Raw genomic sequence first — 18,795 nt, forward strand, 5'->3', positions numbered from 1 at the left:
CCTCGTCCTGCCGTGCAAGGGTCTCCCCAGTCACCCCGCAGCACAGGGCAGGGATGTGGCTTCTGTCCAGGGGTGCCCAAGGTCGCCAAGAAAAACCATCATAAAGCAGAAGTACGGTGCCCCAGGACTGTGGCCGCCTCCCTGAGGGACCGGTGGCCCGTCCCTCCATCCAGGGAGCACGAAGGAAAAATCCTCCAGCACGAGCAGGCTCTTTGGACCCCTCAGCTGGGCTTTGGCAGGTGACGGACAATAGGAAACGGGGCTTTGGGGAAGTTTTCTGGTTGATCTGGATGGAGCCAGGGTCAGACCCGCTGCAGGAACGATCTGCTGTAGGAACCGGAGTCGCTGGAGCTGTAGGCAAGGGCTGCAACGGGAGGTCGCTGCTCTTCGCTGGCAGGTCTGCGCCTCGCCGGGCACCCCCCCGAGGGTGGCGGAGCACGGCGGGAGCACTGGAAACCCTCCCCCCCTCAGAAAGTAAACCACCAAACTGCATCCCCACCCTCATTCCAAACATCGCCTCGCTCCTCTGCCCGCCGTCCCCCAGCGTGTCCCCTCCGGGCCGGGGCATCGCCTCGACCCCCATCCTCGCCTTGTCCACTGGGAAAACGCAGCGACGTCCTTCCACTGCTGGGGTGGGGTTTTTTTGAGAACATTTATAAAGATCTCATTGTTGAAAGGAAAAATGGGATCTCCTTTCCTTTTACCTTCCAGGGCAGCCCTAACCCCTCTCCCCTCGTACAAAAACACACAGGAAAGGGGTTTCTTTTCTGCTTGATTAGATTCAAAGGGATCTTTGTCTGGGGGTAGGTAGAGAAAAGCCCTCCCCCACCTCCCTTTTGACCCTCAAGACTCTGTCTGGTTTTGTTTTAAACCAAGAGAGACAGAGCTACACCCTTGGGATGTTATAAATATATATACCAGGAGGATGGGGGGGGTGGCGTCATTCCATTTTCCTGGATGGCAGCTCCAATCCAGCCGACCTCGCGTTTCTCCTCCGATCTCCGGAGCACAAGCCGGGCTTTGCCTCCAGATACACGGGGGGTTCCCAAAAGCAGCCCCCCCTCCCCCTAAAAGCCTCTGCTCTCCTCCAGTTGCCATGTTATTTAATTATTCCTAAAGGCTCCTCAAGAAGAAAAGCCATCAGCAGGGTCGGATCAGCGCTGGGGGGGGCACTGGGAGGGTCCTCCTGCCCAGGGGAGCTGCTCCCCCCACAGCGCCGGTACCCCTCACCCATCCCAAAAGAGATCACAGGGCTCTGCGACAGCACATTAAATTATAGATATGCACACGTGGACATACGTGCTCCATGCGAGCAGCTGAGTACGTATGTGCATACATACATGAACAGCCATAAACCATAGGCGAACACAGCTGCACACATTACTACCCACAAAAAGTTTGTAATGCAGAAAACACACCATGTACTCCCTGATACCTTTTTTCCTGTCCAGATTTTTATCACATTTCAAAAAAAAAAAAAAAAGAAAAATCTATTTTGAAAACCACATACCTTGCCTTATCTTTACCGGCAATTAATTTCAAGGAGGGGTGTTCAATTTTGACAAGGACTCTAAACGTGTTAATATTTGAAGAGGGGAAAAAAAGTATGACATTAATTATTCAGGTATTAGTAGGCATGCTGACAGCATAGCCCAAACGATTTTCTGTCACAAACTGCTATTAAGGGGGGGGGGGGGTTCTCCTCCATGGAAGTATTTTACAAAGACTTGATACCAGCGTTTTTCTTGAAAAAGTGCTGAAATTTTCATTATAATTGTAGGAGCAGTAAGGATTAATAATGAAAATAATGGGAACCAGAGCGCACAATAGATGCAAATCTCCCCTGTAATCGCGTGATTAAAAACCAAACATGCGATATTGCAAATCGTGGTGGGGGACTGAAACCACCCGTATGGGGTCCAGACCTGCACCCCGGGGTCCTGCACCCCAGGGACACACATCCCGTGTGCTCACGCCCCAGCTGTGCACCTTGGGGCCACATCCAGCCGTACACCCCCTATTCCGTCAGGTGGCTGGAGATAGGACGAGAGGAAACGGCCTCAAGTTGCAGCAGGGGAGATTTAGGTTAGATATTACGAAAAATTTCTTTACTGAGAGGGTTGTCAGACATTGGAACAGGCTGCCCAGGGAAGTGGTTGCCTCACCCTCCCTGGAGGTATTAAAAAAGCGAGTAGAGGGGGTACTCCAGAACATGGTTTAGTGGGCATGGATGATGGTTGGGCTCGATGATCTTGAAGGTCTTTTCCAACCTAAATGATTCTATAATTCGATGATTCTATGCCTGCACCCCACCCAGCACCGCAGGCAGGGCTGGTAGGGGTGGACATTGCCAACTGGATGGGGATTTCCCCCCCCCACCGAGCAGCACAGCTGGATGGGCCACAGCTGGGGGGAGCACAGCTGGTGCCACCCCGGGTTCACAGAGTTCATGCTGCTGAGATTTTAGGGCGAGATAGAGAAAGCTGACACCCAGGGACACCCACCCCCCCCCCGTGGGGCCAACAGCCGGCCCTGCAGCCCCTGCCACCTCGTTAGGGACCCCCACGGAGGGGGGACTGGGGGGGGGGGGGGGGGCAGCCAGGTGACACCCCCCTTCCAGCCAGCCCAGGGCCGCATCCTGCCCAGCCTCGGTCCCCCAAGGATGCTGCTCACCGGCCAGCGCTCCCTGGTCGCCTTCTCCATCCCCAGTTCCCTCGGTGCTGTTTCCTCTCTCAGTCCTAAAATAAAGGAAAGGAGGGAAAATGGGGGTGTCGTGGCATCATCCTGCCCCACAGCTCTGCCAGGGCCTGTCCCCACCCAGGGTGGGTGACGGGTGCCCACTGGCCACCCTCAAGTGTCACCCAGTGTCCCTGGGTTGATTTGGGGGTGCAAGAAGCTTTCATGTATGAATAGTTCCCTTGGGGCACCTTTCAGAGCAGGGAATCCCATCTGGATCAATGCAGGGGAAAATGGGAATTAGCAGGGGAAAAAAAAAAAATATATATATATATATATATGCAGGTAAAGAATGGGAGTTATTTGCAGGGTGGAAGGAAGGGAAGGGAGCTCTGTTTCTGCAGGGCACCTCTGGTCCTGCAGGTACCCAGAAGGACACGGAATGGGGCAGAAGCACACACTCACACCTCCAAAACCTCCCCGCTCCCCCCAGGCCCTCCCTACCTAGTCAGAGATTGTTCACTTCCACAAGTGTTTATGTATTTCTGGCATTGGGAACCGGCGGGGAGTCCCTGAGCGCTGGCCCAACAGGGAGAACGGCAGCAGAGGGGACAAATGCCGGGCACCCACAACTCAAAATAACCCTGTTTCCCAGAAAACCACCTTGGCTCAGGGTTTTCCAGCCTGGAAGCGGCCGCTGAAGGGCTGGGGAGGGGAGATGGCAGCACCCCGCATCTCCTGCCGGCCTCCCCACGGTCCCGCCGGCTTTCAGGGGACGAGCTGGTCCCACAAAGGCTTCGTCGGAGTCTCCTGCTCCCCAAATCCAGACCTCGGTGGCTTTGGATTGATCTTTCTCCCTTTTTACTGATGTTTCTGTTCATGCAGCGCTGGGAAAAGTAAGCCCAGGATCTGTGAGCGAGATGCTAAGAATATATAAAATTAGTTAGAGCTAAGAATATAAAATTACAAATCTAACAGCAGCATTTTTTGTTCTTTTCCTTTTTTTTTATCTGCCAAATTCATCCCTGATGAGAAGTTAAAGAACAGTTCAAAAATAATCCTCAACTCGGATCTTTGCTGCTAGTCAAGGAGGGCTTTTCATCATGTTAGAAACCACAAACAGCAAAACGGGGGCCTCGATGCTTCGGATCCAGCACGCTGCTCGGGGAGGATTGATTTCAGAGCACATCCCGATGGGTCACTTCTTTTTTATGACGTGCCGCTTGCATGCAGGATCCCAAGTTTCCTACGCAACGTCTTCAATTATTTGGGGGGGGGGGGGGGTTAACCACTGTAACGAATGGTTAATTACAAGCAGTCGCCCAGGCGGTTGCTGGTATTTCCAGCTGATTAAAAGGCTGGATGAGCCCAGTGCGTAAAACTGTAGGAAAAAATTGAATTTAAGGTAAACACTCGCAGTGTGCAGGGCCCCAGCGTGCGGAGGGGCCGGATCCTGCCGGGGAGAGGGAGCGGATCTGGGCACGCCGCGGGGAGGCTGAGGGGCAATCGGGGTGAAAAGGGGGTAAAAGGGGTCCGAAGGCTGACGCTGCCCTGACCCCCCCACACACTTTCTGGGACCCCCAAACCCCTCTTGGGGGAGCAGCGCCAGAGGTGGGTGACCCACGGGGGTCACCCCAGCGCTTTGGGGACCCCCTGTCCCCCCCTTCCCCACAAACCCGGCCTGATCCGTGCTGTTTGCCGGGCAGGGCTGTGCGAGTCAGGCCAAAGGCAGAATTTAATGGCATTTTCCTTCTCCCCTCCCCACCGCCCCCGGTCCGGGAAGGGGAGCGGAGCAAAACCACGCACCAGCCCCGAGCAGGGAGAGCGGCCGGATCCTGCCCCGGCCCCAAAACCTCCTTTTTCTGACAAAGGACAGGCGAAATCCTCCCCCGGTTTTGGGGAGGGGGAGGAGGATGAGCACAGTTTCCCATATGGCCTCATTTAGGGTAATTTCTTTCAATTGCTAAAAGCATAAACTCCACCTATTGAGCCCGTAGATTTATATGGAACAGCTGAAGGATCCTCCAAAGCGCTTTGTGGGCTGGCCAGGACCGCCAGCTTCCACCTTCCAGAAAGGTTGGCGGATTTGATTTTTTTTTTTTTTTTTTTTTTTTTAAGAAAACTCATTTTTTGCCTTTCCCCCCCACCCCCGCTTTTTTTGTTGTTGTTGGTTTGGTTTGCTTTTTTTTTTTTAAGAGAGATATTGATAACATGGGAGTTAGAAAGAGCCTCATAACTCACAATAAACCCTTGTCCATTCTCTTCTATTGACTACATGTAAACATGGTAAATGAAAGGCCTTTAGTGACACTTAATCCCTCACCCCCTCCCCGCTTCGCCCCCCCCTCCCTCCCTGCCCCCAGCCCAGCCTGCCCTGGGAGGGGGTTACGCTGCTTTTTTTCTCACAGCTTGCTGTTTTACTGAGCCCCTCCTCTGCTATCTAATTTATCATTAACACCCTGACACTAAACTAAATAAATGCAGCGGCTTCCCTCGACTCCCCCCACACCTTGCTCTGGGGCTCCAGATTTTTTTCCTCCCTGCCCCAGAGTTTTTTTTGGGGCATGAACCAGCCGCAAATCTACAGGCTGGAGGGGGGAGATGCTCAGAGCCCCCTCCCCGGCAGGTCCCGTGCTGGTCCCTGCAGATAATTAACGTCATTATTAAATTACCTTCTTTAAAAGATAATAATAATAATAATAGCGGGGTCATTTGGCTGCGATTAGACCCGGTGCGGTCTCGCCGGGGTCGCTGCCTCCTGCCCAGGCTTTGCCTCTCGAAATTTTAAATGTTTTTAAATGGGAGTCATTTTGAGTTGGATTCTTTTCCTCCCTGCCAGAAAGGAGGAGGGAAAAGAAAAAAAAAAAAAAAAAAGCTGCAAATAGGTTTCAAGCGCCGCATTCGTGATTTGCAGATCGATTTTCTGGTGTAATTTGGGTTTCAGTGATTTTTAAGGATGGAGGGGGGTTTTACCTGGCCTCCTGCAGAAGCGAGGTCATCAGATGATTTTGTGGCAATCGAATAATACCTAGTTATTAATCACAACTAATGAGGTCCTGACTGGGAGTGCGTTCCGTTTCTCTTTCCATTTTTCTCGGTTTGGAGAGATAATCTTTCTCGCTGTGAAAGAGACGGGTAAATGCTTCCCGGGTCAGAATTTCAACCTTCGCAGCTCATATCCAAAATATCAGAGTTTAGGCCCCTTTCAACACATTGCACAGATAAAAACCACTTCGAGTCTTTGGGTCGCTCGTTCTGATCTACGTTGGGGTTTGTGTTTGGATCTGGCTCTACCAGTGCTGCTCCAACAGGATCTTCCAGTCTTTGGCTGTGGTTTGCTTTGGCAGATTTAAAAATATATCTGGAGCGCTCCTTCCATAAGGGGCACTAACTCCTGAGGCCCTCAAAATAGAAACACATGTTTGGGGAACAGTCTCTGGCCTACAAATTAGAGGGAAAGAGCTATTGATTTCCGATTAAATGTTGAGGAAAAAATGTTTCTTTGGGGCAAAACTTCCACCCACCCACCCCCCAAAGCAGCCGAGCACACGCGTGCACAGTCACACGCTCCCACGTGGGATGGACACACACGTGTCGCTCCGCACAGCTGTACGGCACGCAGGGTTGTCGCCGTGCGGAGCCGAGGACGTGGCCGCAAACACGCGGGGACACGCGAACGCGCGCGCGAACACGCCGGCGAGCGAGCACGGAGCGGGCACGGGCTTCCCACGCGGGTCCTGCGCGCAGAAGGGCGCCCGGCCCGCGAGTGGGTGCGAGCGGAGGAGCGCGCTTTCCGAACCACGTAAATAAACACGCGCGGCCAGATGTGCGCGGCCACAGCTGTACGTAGACCAGCGGCACAGGCTGATACACGCTCCCTCCACGGCACGCCGGCACACGCGCAACCTCCGTGGGTGCGCGCACACGCACGTGCCCTGGGTGTACAAATGCACGACACCCCCCCCCCCCCAAAGCGAGCACCCCCGAGAGCACCCACACCTCCCACACACATGGGTGCACACCAGCCAACCCACCCACGCCCCCCGCCCCGGCACACACCCACAAAAAGGGCCGAATATCAGCCAGTTCTGTAAAAAAAAAAGGTATTTATTTCTCAGCCTAGATTCCATATTGCACGCAGGAATTAACACTTTCATCGTCATATACTTACAACAACTTCAAATAAATAAAGGTACAGTAAATCTAAACAGAAAACCCAATACATGGCTGGAAAAGGCTCTTTCCTCCCGTGGGTGGTTATTTTTAAATGTGTGTTTTAGGCCAGGGTGTGGGGGAAAGGCAGCATCGGCCTCTGGATGTGCCCAGCCTGGGGAAATAACTCCCCTCCCCATCCACAGCACCCCTCAAAAATAAATTATCCCTGGGCAGAAGCATCCCTGGATCTGGGGGTCCAGCAGAGAAGCACCCATGAAGTGACCGACATTTTTAAACCCACTGGATGGGGACAGAGGGATGGGAATTTTTAATCCAGCAACACAAAGAGAGAGCAAAGGTCCCTGAAACCCCCAGCCCCAAAATAAACCCTTACAAACCGTGATTACAAAGCACCACACCGTATCCAAGCTGAGATTTTTCCTGAGTCTAAAGCAGGCTGCATTTTTAAAAGCAGCGCCCTTTCATAAAAGTTTTCTTTTTTTTTTTTTTTTTTTTTTACAAGATACTTTCGATTTTCTCCTACCTAGACAAACATTTTTATGGAAACAAAACAAAATAAAACAAAACAAAACAGTTTTTGCTTCTTTTGCACCCGTTTGGAAATAAAGCAATGTCACTAATGTCATTATAAAGGTGCCTTTATATCCTTTTTTGCTGTCCTGGCGATGCGAGTTGATCTCTTGCTCAAAACCAGAACTAGTTTGTATCGCTCGAACCGCTCCCTCCTCCCGGCTTATTGTGTCCCGCAGAGGTATTGCTTCTTCCAACCAACTACCGCTTGGGTTTGTTCATTTTTTAAGTCCAAACCAGGCTATTTCAGATAACAGTTTGGCTTTTCCTTTTTTTTTTTTTAATTTTTTTTTTAATTTACTTTCAATGCGTCGCCACCCCCCTCTCCAGTCTCTCACTGGGGGATTGCTAGGAAGATTACTTTCTCCTTTTTTGGCTCGCTTAATTGCCTTGAAACACGTTTAAAAACAAATGGGGAGGGGATTATTATTATTTTTTTTAATATTTGCTGTGAACGGGATGGTTCTGCTGCTTGAGGAGCCATTCAAGGTGTGTTTGTGTGGAAAGTTTTGAGGTATTTTGTATTGTATTCACAGCCCTGCTACAACCCCCTTGCATTATATACAGATATCTACACCTACACACGCGCGTACGTATGTGTGCGAGCAGAGACATACGTCCGGGCATATAATGTCTGCGTGTGTGCACACATACCGTGTATTAATAGCTGCGTTTTCCACACACCCACACGTACATCTGCATATATACACAGAGATAAATATCCGTGGACCTGCACACGCGGAGGTGCCCGCCTGCCCGCTCACCCACCCACCCCACGCACGCACTTTCCGAGGTGATTATATCCCTTAGAAAATATTCCTGAGTTATTTGGCTGTTACTGCCCGCGGCAGACGGAGCTGCAGAGTCTGGGGTTTGCTGCTTTTTTTTTTTTTTTTTAATTTTTTTTTTTATTATTTTTTTTTTTTTTTTTAGCATTCATTCCCAGCGCGGATCTCCGGGGATTTTTTTTCTGCCCGGTCTCCGCGGGTGCGGAAAGCGGCCGCCCGCTTTGTGCGGCCGGGGCTCCCTCCCACGGTCCCGCTCCGTCCCACCGACCCCGCCCGTAGTTTATTTTTAAATTTTATTTTTCCTAGAAAATACATTTTTAACCCGATCCGGATTTGGGGGAGTCGCGGGCAGAAAGCGAACGATCGTGCTCCGGGCTCGGTAATTACAGGGAAAACGGGCACGGTTCCCCCCTCCCCGCCCCACGCGTGTCCCCTTCCCTCTCCCCCGTTCTGCCCTGCGGGTCCCCCCCGGGGGGGGGGGCAGGCCGAGGGGAGCAGGGGGGGGTGCGGGGGACATGCGGGGCAGAAAAAAAAATAAAATAAAATAAAATTTGCGTGATTCCTGTGTGCGCACCCCGAGATGCGATGCGGAGGCAAACTCCCCGAAATCGGCTTTTCTCGCTCCTACACACTCGCAGGGTTTGGAGTTGGGGTTTAGGTTGGTTGGGTTTGGGGGTTTTTTTTGGTAACCGTCCACGGCTACGGCTATAAAACCTGAATATTTCGGAGACAGAAGAAATCCCCCTCTTTTGCTCAGCATGGGAGGAACGGGAGGTGGGGTGAAGTAAACAAAAAAACGCAGTTAACCAAAAACCCGCTAAAAACCCAAGTAAAACAAACATTGCTTTTAGCAACAATTCACCATCTCCAAGAAAAACAGCGCTTAATAGATACAAAATACGCTTGACCTTAAAAATGTCTTTTTTTTTTTTTTTTTCAACCCACTGATGGAATTAAACCAAAAAAATTCAAAACGGGCCGTGCCAGATCTGAATATTTTCTTTTGAATTCTGCGATGATTCTCCTTGCCCTCCCCTTCCCCTTCCCTTTCGGCAAGGGACACTCTGAAGGGATTTTTGTGCGGGAACTAATTTTTGGAGGACTGTGGAGGAAAAACAGAAATCCCCGAGCGGGCACTGCGTGATCCCGGGTCGTGGGCTGCGAATATTTTCTGTTGCAAAGAAGGGGGAGAAAAAGAAACACCACTACCCCCCCCCCCCCAAAAAAAAAAAAAAAAAAAAAAAAAAAGAAAAAAAGAAAAAAAACACACATCAGCTTTGATTTGCCTAATGTTTCCAAAACAGAGCGCACTTCAGAGAGCCCGTCGGGCTTTGATGCCAGAGCGGGGTGGAAATCACATCAGAAATAGTCAAAAGAGCCAGTTACAAAGCCACTGGTTTGCAAGAAAAGTTAAACTGGGATATGATTTCCTCTGCAGAGGAGAGAGACATTCCCTCCGCATTCTTCCCCGCATTCCACTCCGGAGCTCGGGAGAGATCAAATTGTCCATCTGTACTCTATTGCTAATGCTCCTGGATCCTATTTCTTCTGCCCGTAAAGCTTTTACAGGCCTGCTACCTTCAGGCTATCGGAGTTAGGGTTATTATCCAGCAAACAACTCACTTTTTTCTTTTTTTTTTTTCCTTTTTTTTTTTTTTTTTAATATACGTGCAGCAGTTTCAAATAACTTCCTCTCAAAGCCTCCTGTTTTCTTTTAGCAAACAGAATTTCCTGGTCTTTTTAAAGTTGGTGTTTTCTTCCTGTCTCTTAAGTAGACAGAAAACATTACATTGCTATTAATATAGTTATTTGGAATAGCTGCTCCCAATTTCGCCGGGATTGCCTCGGACCGACAAGGAGTGTTTATGCTGCGTGACATCATTATTTCTCTCTGCGTGTGATTATTATTAGTTTAACCCAACGCATTTCTGGAGGAAAAGGGAAGAAATCGGATCTATTCTTTCCTCGGTTTTTTGGCATGGGGGAGTGGGGGGGGGCAAGGGGGGAGAAGGGCCGGCTGGATGGGGCACGGGGGGCTGCGCCCGGCCGGGACGAGCCCCTTCCCTCCCCTCCGAGCTGCGCGTTTCATCCCAAATCCCTGTGCCGGGAATCACCCGTGGCTTTTGGCAGCGGGGCTGGGGGGGGGCGGGGGGGGGGGGGGGGGGGAAGGCGTCCGTCCGCCCCCCCTGCCGCCCCGGGGTTTGATGGCGTCTTTTAGCTTCGTCCCTTAAAACTCATCGCGAAACCAACATTGGACCCTGGCACAGACACGGACTCCCCCCAAATTCCTTCCCCCACCGGTCAGAGCGGGGAACAACGCCCCCCCCCCCCCCCCCCACCCCCGTCCTCCCCCCAGCCGAAGCCGTGCACACAGTCACTCGCCTTCCCCCCCTCCCCAAAACGCTCCCGCACCCCCCGGATCCCGCAGGGCTCCTCCGGGCATCCACCTCCCCGGCCGGGAACCCCCGGGTGCCCCCCCCGCCCCCCAAAAAAATAAAAAAAATTCTCCCAGGCCCCCCTCCCACCCCCCCTGCAGCTCTCATCTGTTGCACGTAAACCTTTCCTCCGGGCCGTCCGCTGTCCTTAGAGATCCTCCAAGCTATAGCCCCGGAATTTGAGGCTGGGGGGCACGGGGATGGCGTTGCCCCCCAGGTGCCAGCTCCACAGGGGGTGAGTTTTGGAGAGGGCCCAGGAGTTTTTGACCCCCAGGGAGGAGGCAGGACACAGGTCCCCATCTTCCCCCACGACCAGGGAGGGAATACAGGGGAAGTTGCCCATGAGGCTGAAGGAATTCCGAGGCGGGGTCGGCCCGGCGCTGCCGAGGCGTTTGCAATGAGTGTTTCCCTTTTTGGCATTCCTCCTTTGAGTCTTTTGTGGCCTCCCTTTAGAGGAGCTCTGTTGCCTTTCTGCCTCAGCGCCTCTGGCAAGGCGTCTGCGCTTGGCATTCCTTTCCGAGCCATTGCCTTTCAAAGCTTTGTTTGACAAGGTGCTGGGGCTCTCTGCTCTTTTGGAGCCGGGGGATTTGAGCTCTGCGCTTTTACAGGGCTCCGTCCTCCCTCCGGGCCGCAAACTTTTCCCGTCCAGGTTGAACCCTTTGGCGTAACACCACAGCTTGGATTGCCGGATCAGGCGGTCAAAGTGCTCCCGCCGGGGCTCCCCCGTCTCCCCGGGGGGGACCGGCCCGAGGCTCCCCGCCAGCTCCTGAGCCGGGGGCTGCGGGGCCGAGCCCGGGGCCGGCTCTCGGGAAGGCGTTCGCCCGCCTAAAGCTCCGCTTTGCCTCTCTGCCTGGTCACTGGGGCCTAACGAGGCCGCTCTATTGTTCGAGGCATCTTTGTGCAAATCCTTCCCTTTGGCGCAGGGCTCCGCGTCCCCAAAGCCTCCCTCCTTTTGTTGCGGATCCCCCCCAGGGGTGCTGCTCGGGGAGGGAGGGGGGGAGGAGGAGGAGGAGGAGGAGGAGGAGGAGGAGGAGGAGGAAAAAGAGGAGGAGGAGGAGGAGGAGGAGGAGGAAGGGGAGGCCTCCTGCTTTGCGTACAGCTCCGGCAGCGGCTGGGCCCCCGAGCCCAGCGCCGGAGCCGGGCTCAAACTTTCCAAAGTTGATGCTCGCAAAGTCCTGGCCCAGAGCTGCTGCGAGAGGAAGAGGAGGTTGGGGTCGGGGCGCAGGGCTTTGCCCACGCTGGGGGGGGGCTCGGCGGGGCGCTCCTCCCCGAGGGGCTCCCGGGGGGGCTGCGGCTGGAAGCGGGGCAGAGCCGCCTGCCTGTACCGGGTGCTCTGCACCGAGTCCCCGCTGCACAGCGAGCTGCTCTCCGACTCCGAGGAGCTGCCTTCCTCGCTGCTGCACGACGTGTCCCCTTCCTCCTCCTCCTCCTCCTCCTCCTCCTCCTCCTCCTCCTCCTCCTCTTCCTCCGACGAGTCGCTGGAGGTGGCGGGGCTGGACCCCCCGAAGTCCAGGCTGGAGTCCGAGTCGCTGGAGTAGCCGGCCGAGGTGCCCTGCCTCTTGGAGCCGGCAAAGACGGAGGAGGAGGAGGAACGGCCTTTCCTGGGGGCCGCCGGCCCCTTCTCCGCCGGGAAGAGCCCCTTGGCGCAGCAGGGCCCCCGCTTGCGCCGGCCCGGCTGGGCGAGCGCGGCCGCCGGCGCGGCGGGATGCGCGGCCGCGGGGTGCTGCAGCAAGGCCAGGTCGCGGGGGTGGTAACCGGCCAGGACGCCGGCGAAAATCCCCCCCCGAGCCGCCAACCCGCAAGGCCTCCGCCCCCGGGGGGGCTTTTCGAAGGCGGGGAAGGCCCTGGGGTGGAAGGCTTGCGGGAGCAGCGGGGCCGGAGCCGAACGCGCCTTGGGGAAGCCGGGGGGCGGCTTGGGGCGGCCGGCGGCGGGGGGGGGGGGACGCGCAGCACCCGCCGGCTCGGCAGGGAGGCAGCAGCTGGGGCCGGGGGCAGGGGAAGAGCTCCCCCGGGGCCGGCAGCAGCAGCTGCTCCCTCCTCTTGCTCTTCCTTTTCCTCTTCCTCCTCCGGGGGCTGAGGCTCTTGCAGGAGGTGCAGAGAGCCTCCAGGTCCGCCTTGGAGATGAGGGAACATTTCACCGCCCGGGTGGGCACCGAGTTGATGGCTTTGAGGGTCCGGAGCTCTTTGAGATCGCAGCGGCGGCTCTTGATCTTTAAGGTTTCCATCTTCTTGCTGATGGTGGTCCTGGGGATATCCTTAAACAGGTCGCTGAGGACCTGGGCCAAAGCAAACATCTGGGTGCCGTTGATCTGTAAGTATCCCAAGTTTATCCCTTCGATTTCTTGATAGCCGGCATGAAAATCCCCCGGCCTGGCTTCCCCATTGTAATCCATGGTGGCTGGAACAATTCCGAAGGTCCCTTCGCAGGTCAGGAACATTTTGCAAGGAGCATTTACTTTGTCTCTTTCAAAGGGGGCATTGAAAATAAGGACATATTTGTTTCCACTCCCTGATCACACACATCCCTACCCCTCCGGAGAGGTGGGGGAGGGGGGAGGGGAGGAAAAAAAAAAAAAAAAAAAAGGCAAAAAAAAAAAAAAAAAAAGCCAAAGCAGTCGATCTCCCTTTCAAACGCTCCAGTCAATGGTTTGCAACATCTTCCAAACACCCAGTTCCTCCGCCTGTACCGGGGCTTGACTCCTCGTCTTCCCCCTCCCCAGCAAAAAAAAAAGAAAGAAAAATAAAGAAGTCAAACATCTTGCATCCTCCAGGCTCCCCCCGGCCAGCTCCCACCCCGCGGCCGCGCACCCCGGCTTCCACTTCAAAAATAATCTCTTTTTTTTTTTTTTTTTTTGGGGGGGGGGGGGGTGGACGAGGAATCAACAAGCACAGCCCCCCCCCCCCTTCGCTGTGCAAAGCCACTGAGATGCTTAAGCAAACAAAGCTCCCGACAACGGGGAGGGGGGGGGGACACGACACGGAAAAAATGGTAGCGGAGGAGGGGGGGGGGGGGTCTGGGAGGCGGGGGAGCCCCGGGGCTCCGTGCGGCTCCCACCTTCCCCGGGCTCCGCACTCGCGGCCCCGCCGCCGCGTACGGTATATTCTAGGGAACACCCCACCGAGCCGTCCCCGCCACCCGCCAGCTGATTGGGTACTCCGGGCCTGTGATGTCATAAAACCCCCAACATTTCACACGCACACCCCCGCGCAAAAAAAAAAAAAAACCCTCATAACCCCCTGGGCGGACCGCGCAGAACCGCGCAGCACCGCGCAGCACCGCGCAGCGCGGCTCCCCGGGCGTGCCCGCGGCTTCACCGCCCCGAGAACCCGGGTGCACACAATAGAAGCAGCCTTGGGGATTTTTGGGGTTGGGGTTGGGGTTTGGGGGGGGGGTGTTCTTAAAAAGAAAAAAAAAAAAAAGAGTACAAATTAGGCTGTATTTTCGAGGTGACGGGAGCGCGGGTGCCTCCGCTTTGTTTCCGCGTTATAGCTTTTTTTTTTTTTTTTTTTTTTTTTTTTTTTTTTTCCACGTAGGGTTGTTTTAAGAGAGGTTGCTGCGCCTTCCCAAATCTGCCCGGATTCCTCTGGGATGGGTGTGTGTACGTATATATTTAATAAAGCGTGAAAGATATTACTCCAAGCGAGTTGTTCAAAACGATTGACTCCGCAACAATTCATCCTTCAACCCGGAGTGGAATGCTTATTAATTGCCAATTACTGTATTTATTATCTGGAATGAGCACGGGCTGGAGCGCGGTATCAACAATAACATCGGCAATATGTGCAAATAAAAGCAATGCAAAGATATTTATATTCCTTTTTACTCACACACGTTCTTTATTCACTTCGCATCTTTTTCTTCCAAACTCTTTCTTTAAAAAAAAAAAAAAAAGAAAAAAAGAAATTCTTTTGCATGCCTTTGCGCTGCTTAACTTTATTTCAAACTTTAAGTCCCAAGATTTCTTCGGCATTTGGTAGCTCGCTCCTGCCTTACAAACCAGGCGATGTTTTCCCAAAAGCAGGGCTGCAGATTTCTGTCTTCGGGAGGGGGAAGAGGGGGAAAAAAAAAAAAAAAAAAGCCCCAACCCCTTACCCAGCCCGGAGCTCCATTGTCCCGTCCCTTCTATTTCTTTATAAACCTGAAGCTACTTGAGCGAAGTGAGTGGAGCCGCGGAGGCTGGACCGAGGGATTTTAACTCTCTGCTCAGGAGGCTAATTTTGGGGAAACAGTTACCTCGGAAACCTTTCTGGGGGAAGGGAAGCTGCAGTTCTGCAGCGCATGCTGTTCCCTTTCAAGCTTCGTCTGTCTCCCACATGAAAAGTTGCTTTTAGTCTTCCTCTGCTTTTTTTGTGGTTCCAATGGCAAAAACTGAGTAATTTGATAATAATAATTTGTTAAACTATATGTACAATCAACCACAAATGATCCCGATTTAGAAACAATCCCAGAGGAGGAGGAGGAGGAAGCGCATTCCTGAGCGTGCGTGTAAAAAAAAATTCAAAATAACTCCCAACATCGCCTTTAATTTGGGAGCGGAGTTCACCTGATTTGCTTTTACCTTCTCGCCGGCTGACGGGAGTGCAGCCTCCCGATGCCAGGCTCCATTCTGCCGGGGGAAGAACCCCTGCCAGGGGTTTTCCCTCTCCCCAGCACCCATGGGCGCCCCCCCCCCCCCCCCCCCCCGCAAACGCTTGGCCTTGCTGCGGCAAGAAAATCCCCCCGTTTTCCAGATCCGCCTGCATTAAACCACCACATTTCACCCTCGTTTTCCACAGGCGAGAGTTTCCTGTGAGTAAAGGTCTGCCGGCCAACACAAACACCAAATTCCTCTTTGTTTGGGCAGAGGGGAGGGAGGGGGGGGGGGAAGAATTTGCATCGCGATGGACGGAAAGTGGCCGCTTAGGAGATACCGCAGCTTGTTGCAGCGGCTTGTCGGCGTGGCCGGCAGCGAGGGACCACAAAAAGTCCTGCTTGCAGCCAGCCTGGAGTTTCCCTTCGCAAATAGAAGGGAGATCCTGAATATTTTGCTTTCCACATAAAGCCAGAGCCATTTTACCTATAGGCTCAGCTTTGCTCCGTGCCAGACTGGAGGAGGGGAGCGTGGGGTGGAGGGAAGGAGCTGGCAGAGAATCTCCCTGTCCGATGTGGCTCCTGAAGCCGCAGGGTTTAGGGGAGGGGGGCTTGTAAAGAAAATACAAGTTCGAGCAGCGCAATAAACTGTTCCCGATCGGTTGTGGGGCTTTAGAGAGGACCCGGAGCCCCCTGATCGCCGGCCAGGAGGAAACAGGGCTCAGAAGCCGCGCACAGGCGAATGTATGGATACGTCATTTCCCAGTAAATCTCTGTCAATGGGAACGCAAATGGGCAAGATTTTGGCTGCGGATAAAGTTCACTATGGAATATGCGTGTGTGCGCGTTGACGCCTCTATATGGACACAGACAGCTCGGCGTGGGACATGCAGATACTTTACAAATCCGCGCACACACACACACACATATGTATATATATATATATAGTGGTGGGCAGGGTACTGGCGGCCAGGGTGGTGATTCGTAAAGAAATGCATTTTAGTCGCACCATAAGAGCTCTCTGTGCCTGCTATAGGCGCTCTTGCTGCCAAAGCACAGTGTCCCTTCCCATCGCACCTTCAGCCCCCATACAGAAATGTATAGAGGAGTTGGTCGTTATTGGGTGGACGGTGGTTTTTACACTTCTTTACGTTTATGGTGAGGGTGGCTGCAGGCCTGATATGGAAGCGGCCACGGAATGAGCTGTTCCGTGGGTCCCAAGCGAGGGCTGGGGGCGAGGGGGCTGTGCCGGGGAGGTGCTGGGGGGGGAGCGGGGCTGCAGCGATCCCCAGCGATGCTGCTTCCGAAAATGGGTGCAGCCCGCAGGCCTGGCAGCGTGTCTATTTAGGTATTTGTATAGTTCTATACCTGAGTATTCATATATTCGTGTATCTGCGTATTTGTGTATCTGTGTATCTGTATATCTGTATATTTGTGTATTTGTACATTTGCATCCCGAGGGTGGAGAGGAGGGTTTCCAATCCCCCCCCCCAGGAGGAAAGGACAATAACCCGGGGGTCCCCGCAATAATCTTCACCCGTGAGGCATCCCCGGGAGATTTCACCCTCGTACCTGTCAGAGCTGGTTGTTTCTGCAGGAAGCCATAAAAATTAGGAGGTTTGGGGGAATATCCCCATTTCCAGGGGATCCCGGAGGCGCAGGACGCCCCCCCCCCCCCCTTTCCCTCCCACCCCTCTCCCCTGGCTGGGCCGGCGGAGGGAGGGGAGAGGGGGGACGACAACTTCTCGGGTTATTTCACTCCAGTAAACTCAACCCCACGCACCTCCCCGGGTGGGCTCAGTGTTAGATAAGGTGCGTTTCTGCCTCACACGGAAGTGCCCACGCACACGGGTGGACGCGGGAGGAAGAGGAGGGGGATCCACGGGAGTCCGCGGGGGACGGGGACGGGTCGGGGTGGGCTCCTCACCTCCCTCCCGGGGCTGAGGGGGGGGGTCTGGGGCAGAGAAGGAACAGGAGCCGCTGCAAACCCCCTCCCGCGGCCGCGGGATGCAGCGCGGCCGCGTAACACCGCGGGTCCCGCCGGCTCCGGTTGGGAATTCCCGGGGGGGGGGGTTTCTGGTTGACCTGGTGCAAGGGCATCAAAGCTCGGGGGAGGAAAAGAAAAATAAAGAAGTAAATATATAAAAGCCTGAAAGCCGCAAAGAGGTTTGGGTTGTGCCGTTTAGGGAGAATTTTAGGGGATGGGGGTCTTCTGCGTGGGTTGTGCTCGGTGTACGCGAGGTCTCTCCGGGGCGGGGGGGTGGTGGTGGTTTTGCTCTGACGGCTCAAATCTCACTCACGGCTCTCCCAAGTTCAACATCCCTCGCAAAAAAAAAAAAAAAACAAGCGAAGGGGGAGAGATGAGCAAAAATTGGGGAAAAAAAAAAAAAAAAAAAAGCAGGTGCCAGCAGGAAAACAGGAGGGATGGTGGTGGTGGGCGCTGGGGGAGGGCAGCGGGTGAGCAGGGGGGAAATCACAGAGCAGGCTCCACTTCGGGAGGGCACCTCAGATTTACCACGAAAAAAGTGATTAGAAATTAATATTGGCCCAAATAAATTTTTTTCAAGCGCAAAGAATCCTTTTATTTACTTTCTTTTCTTGCGAGAAACAAATCCCAGAAAGTGAGGTGGCCACAATGATGCCAAGATCCCTCCGTGTGGAGGTCCCTAAAGCAAGGGACAGCCTGGCCGTGCCCCTGTACAGAGCAGAAGCCACTCAGTACATGCTCCCACCACAGTTCCCAGCCAGAAACCTTCGTGGAGAGGCTGGGATTTCCCACCTTCCTGCTCCTTGCTGGGACAGAATGGGCCTAGTGCTCCCACCGGGAGACTCAGGCCCTCTGGGGGGATGGAAAAGCCCTTTGGCTCAGATACGAGGGGTGTTTGCAAGGAAAATATTGAAATTCTGATTTATTTCTTTTTAATTTTAAAGAGTTTGTAAAAGACCTGCAGGCAGCCCACCGCATCTGGGGGAGCTGAAAGCAGCCCAGCACCAGGCACTGGTTAAACCCCCTAATATTTTGATCAGAGGCAGTTACTCCTGACAGGCACTTAAGCTGTCCCGGATGAAAATATTTCTACAAATCACTTGGGCCACTGGCTTTTTAAATGTCTCTGGTACATTTTACAGGCTACAGGAGGGAGCTGGAGAAGCAGATCCAAACCCCACCTGCCCAGCTTGTAGGACAGACAGACGGACGGACGGGCCAGGGCTAGCCTGGAGGAAAAAACTGCCTCCTTCCCTTCGGGGTGATGGGTGGCTTCATAACTGCTTTCCCTGCTCCAGGACCCACCTTTATGCTGCCAGCAGCCAGGGAGTGGTAAAATGCTCTCGGATGCTCTCAAAGGCAGAGATATTCCCTCTCATTCCCATGGGATAGGGTTATTTTTCAGGATTTCTTTCTTATTTTTCAAGATTTCCCTCTTGTTTTTCAGGATTTCCCTGCTTTCTTCTCCACGAGCGGTTTGTGAATAATAGTCAGTGAACCCACTGGAAAAAGTCTCTCCGGTCTCAATCTAAACTTCGAGAACATCGCATCACTACGTAACAATATTTTAATAAATCCTGCTATTCCTAAAAT

At 53.6% G+C, this 18,795-nt stretch overlaps 1 protein-coding gene across 1 annotated transcript; it reads right to left on the reverse strand.

Annotated features, from left to right (window-relative positions):
* Positions 1-10,782: 10,782 nt before the first annotated feature.
* EPOP (elongin BC and polycomb repressive complex 2 associated protein) lies at positions 10,783-13,165 on the reverse strand. The gene is given in 2 exon segments (XM_049800253.1): positions 10,783-12,569; positions 12,571-13,165. Coding segments are annotated over 2 exon segments (2,289 nt in total). The 5' UTR covers positions 13,084-13,165; the 3' UTR covers positions 10,783-10,793.
* Positions 13,166-18,795: the final 5,630 nt, after the last annotated feature.

This window comes from Accipiter gentilis, chromosome 5 (genome assembly GCF_929443795.1).
Source record: "Accipiter gentilis chromosome 5, bAccGen1.1, whole genome shotgun sequence".
In the NCBI taxonomy this organism is placed as follows: Eukaryota; Metazoa; Chordata; class Aves; order Accipitriformes; family Accipitridae; genus Astur; species Astur gentilis.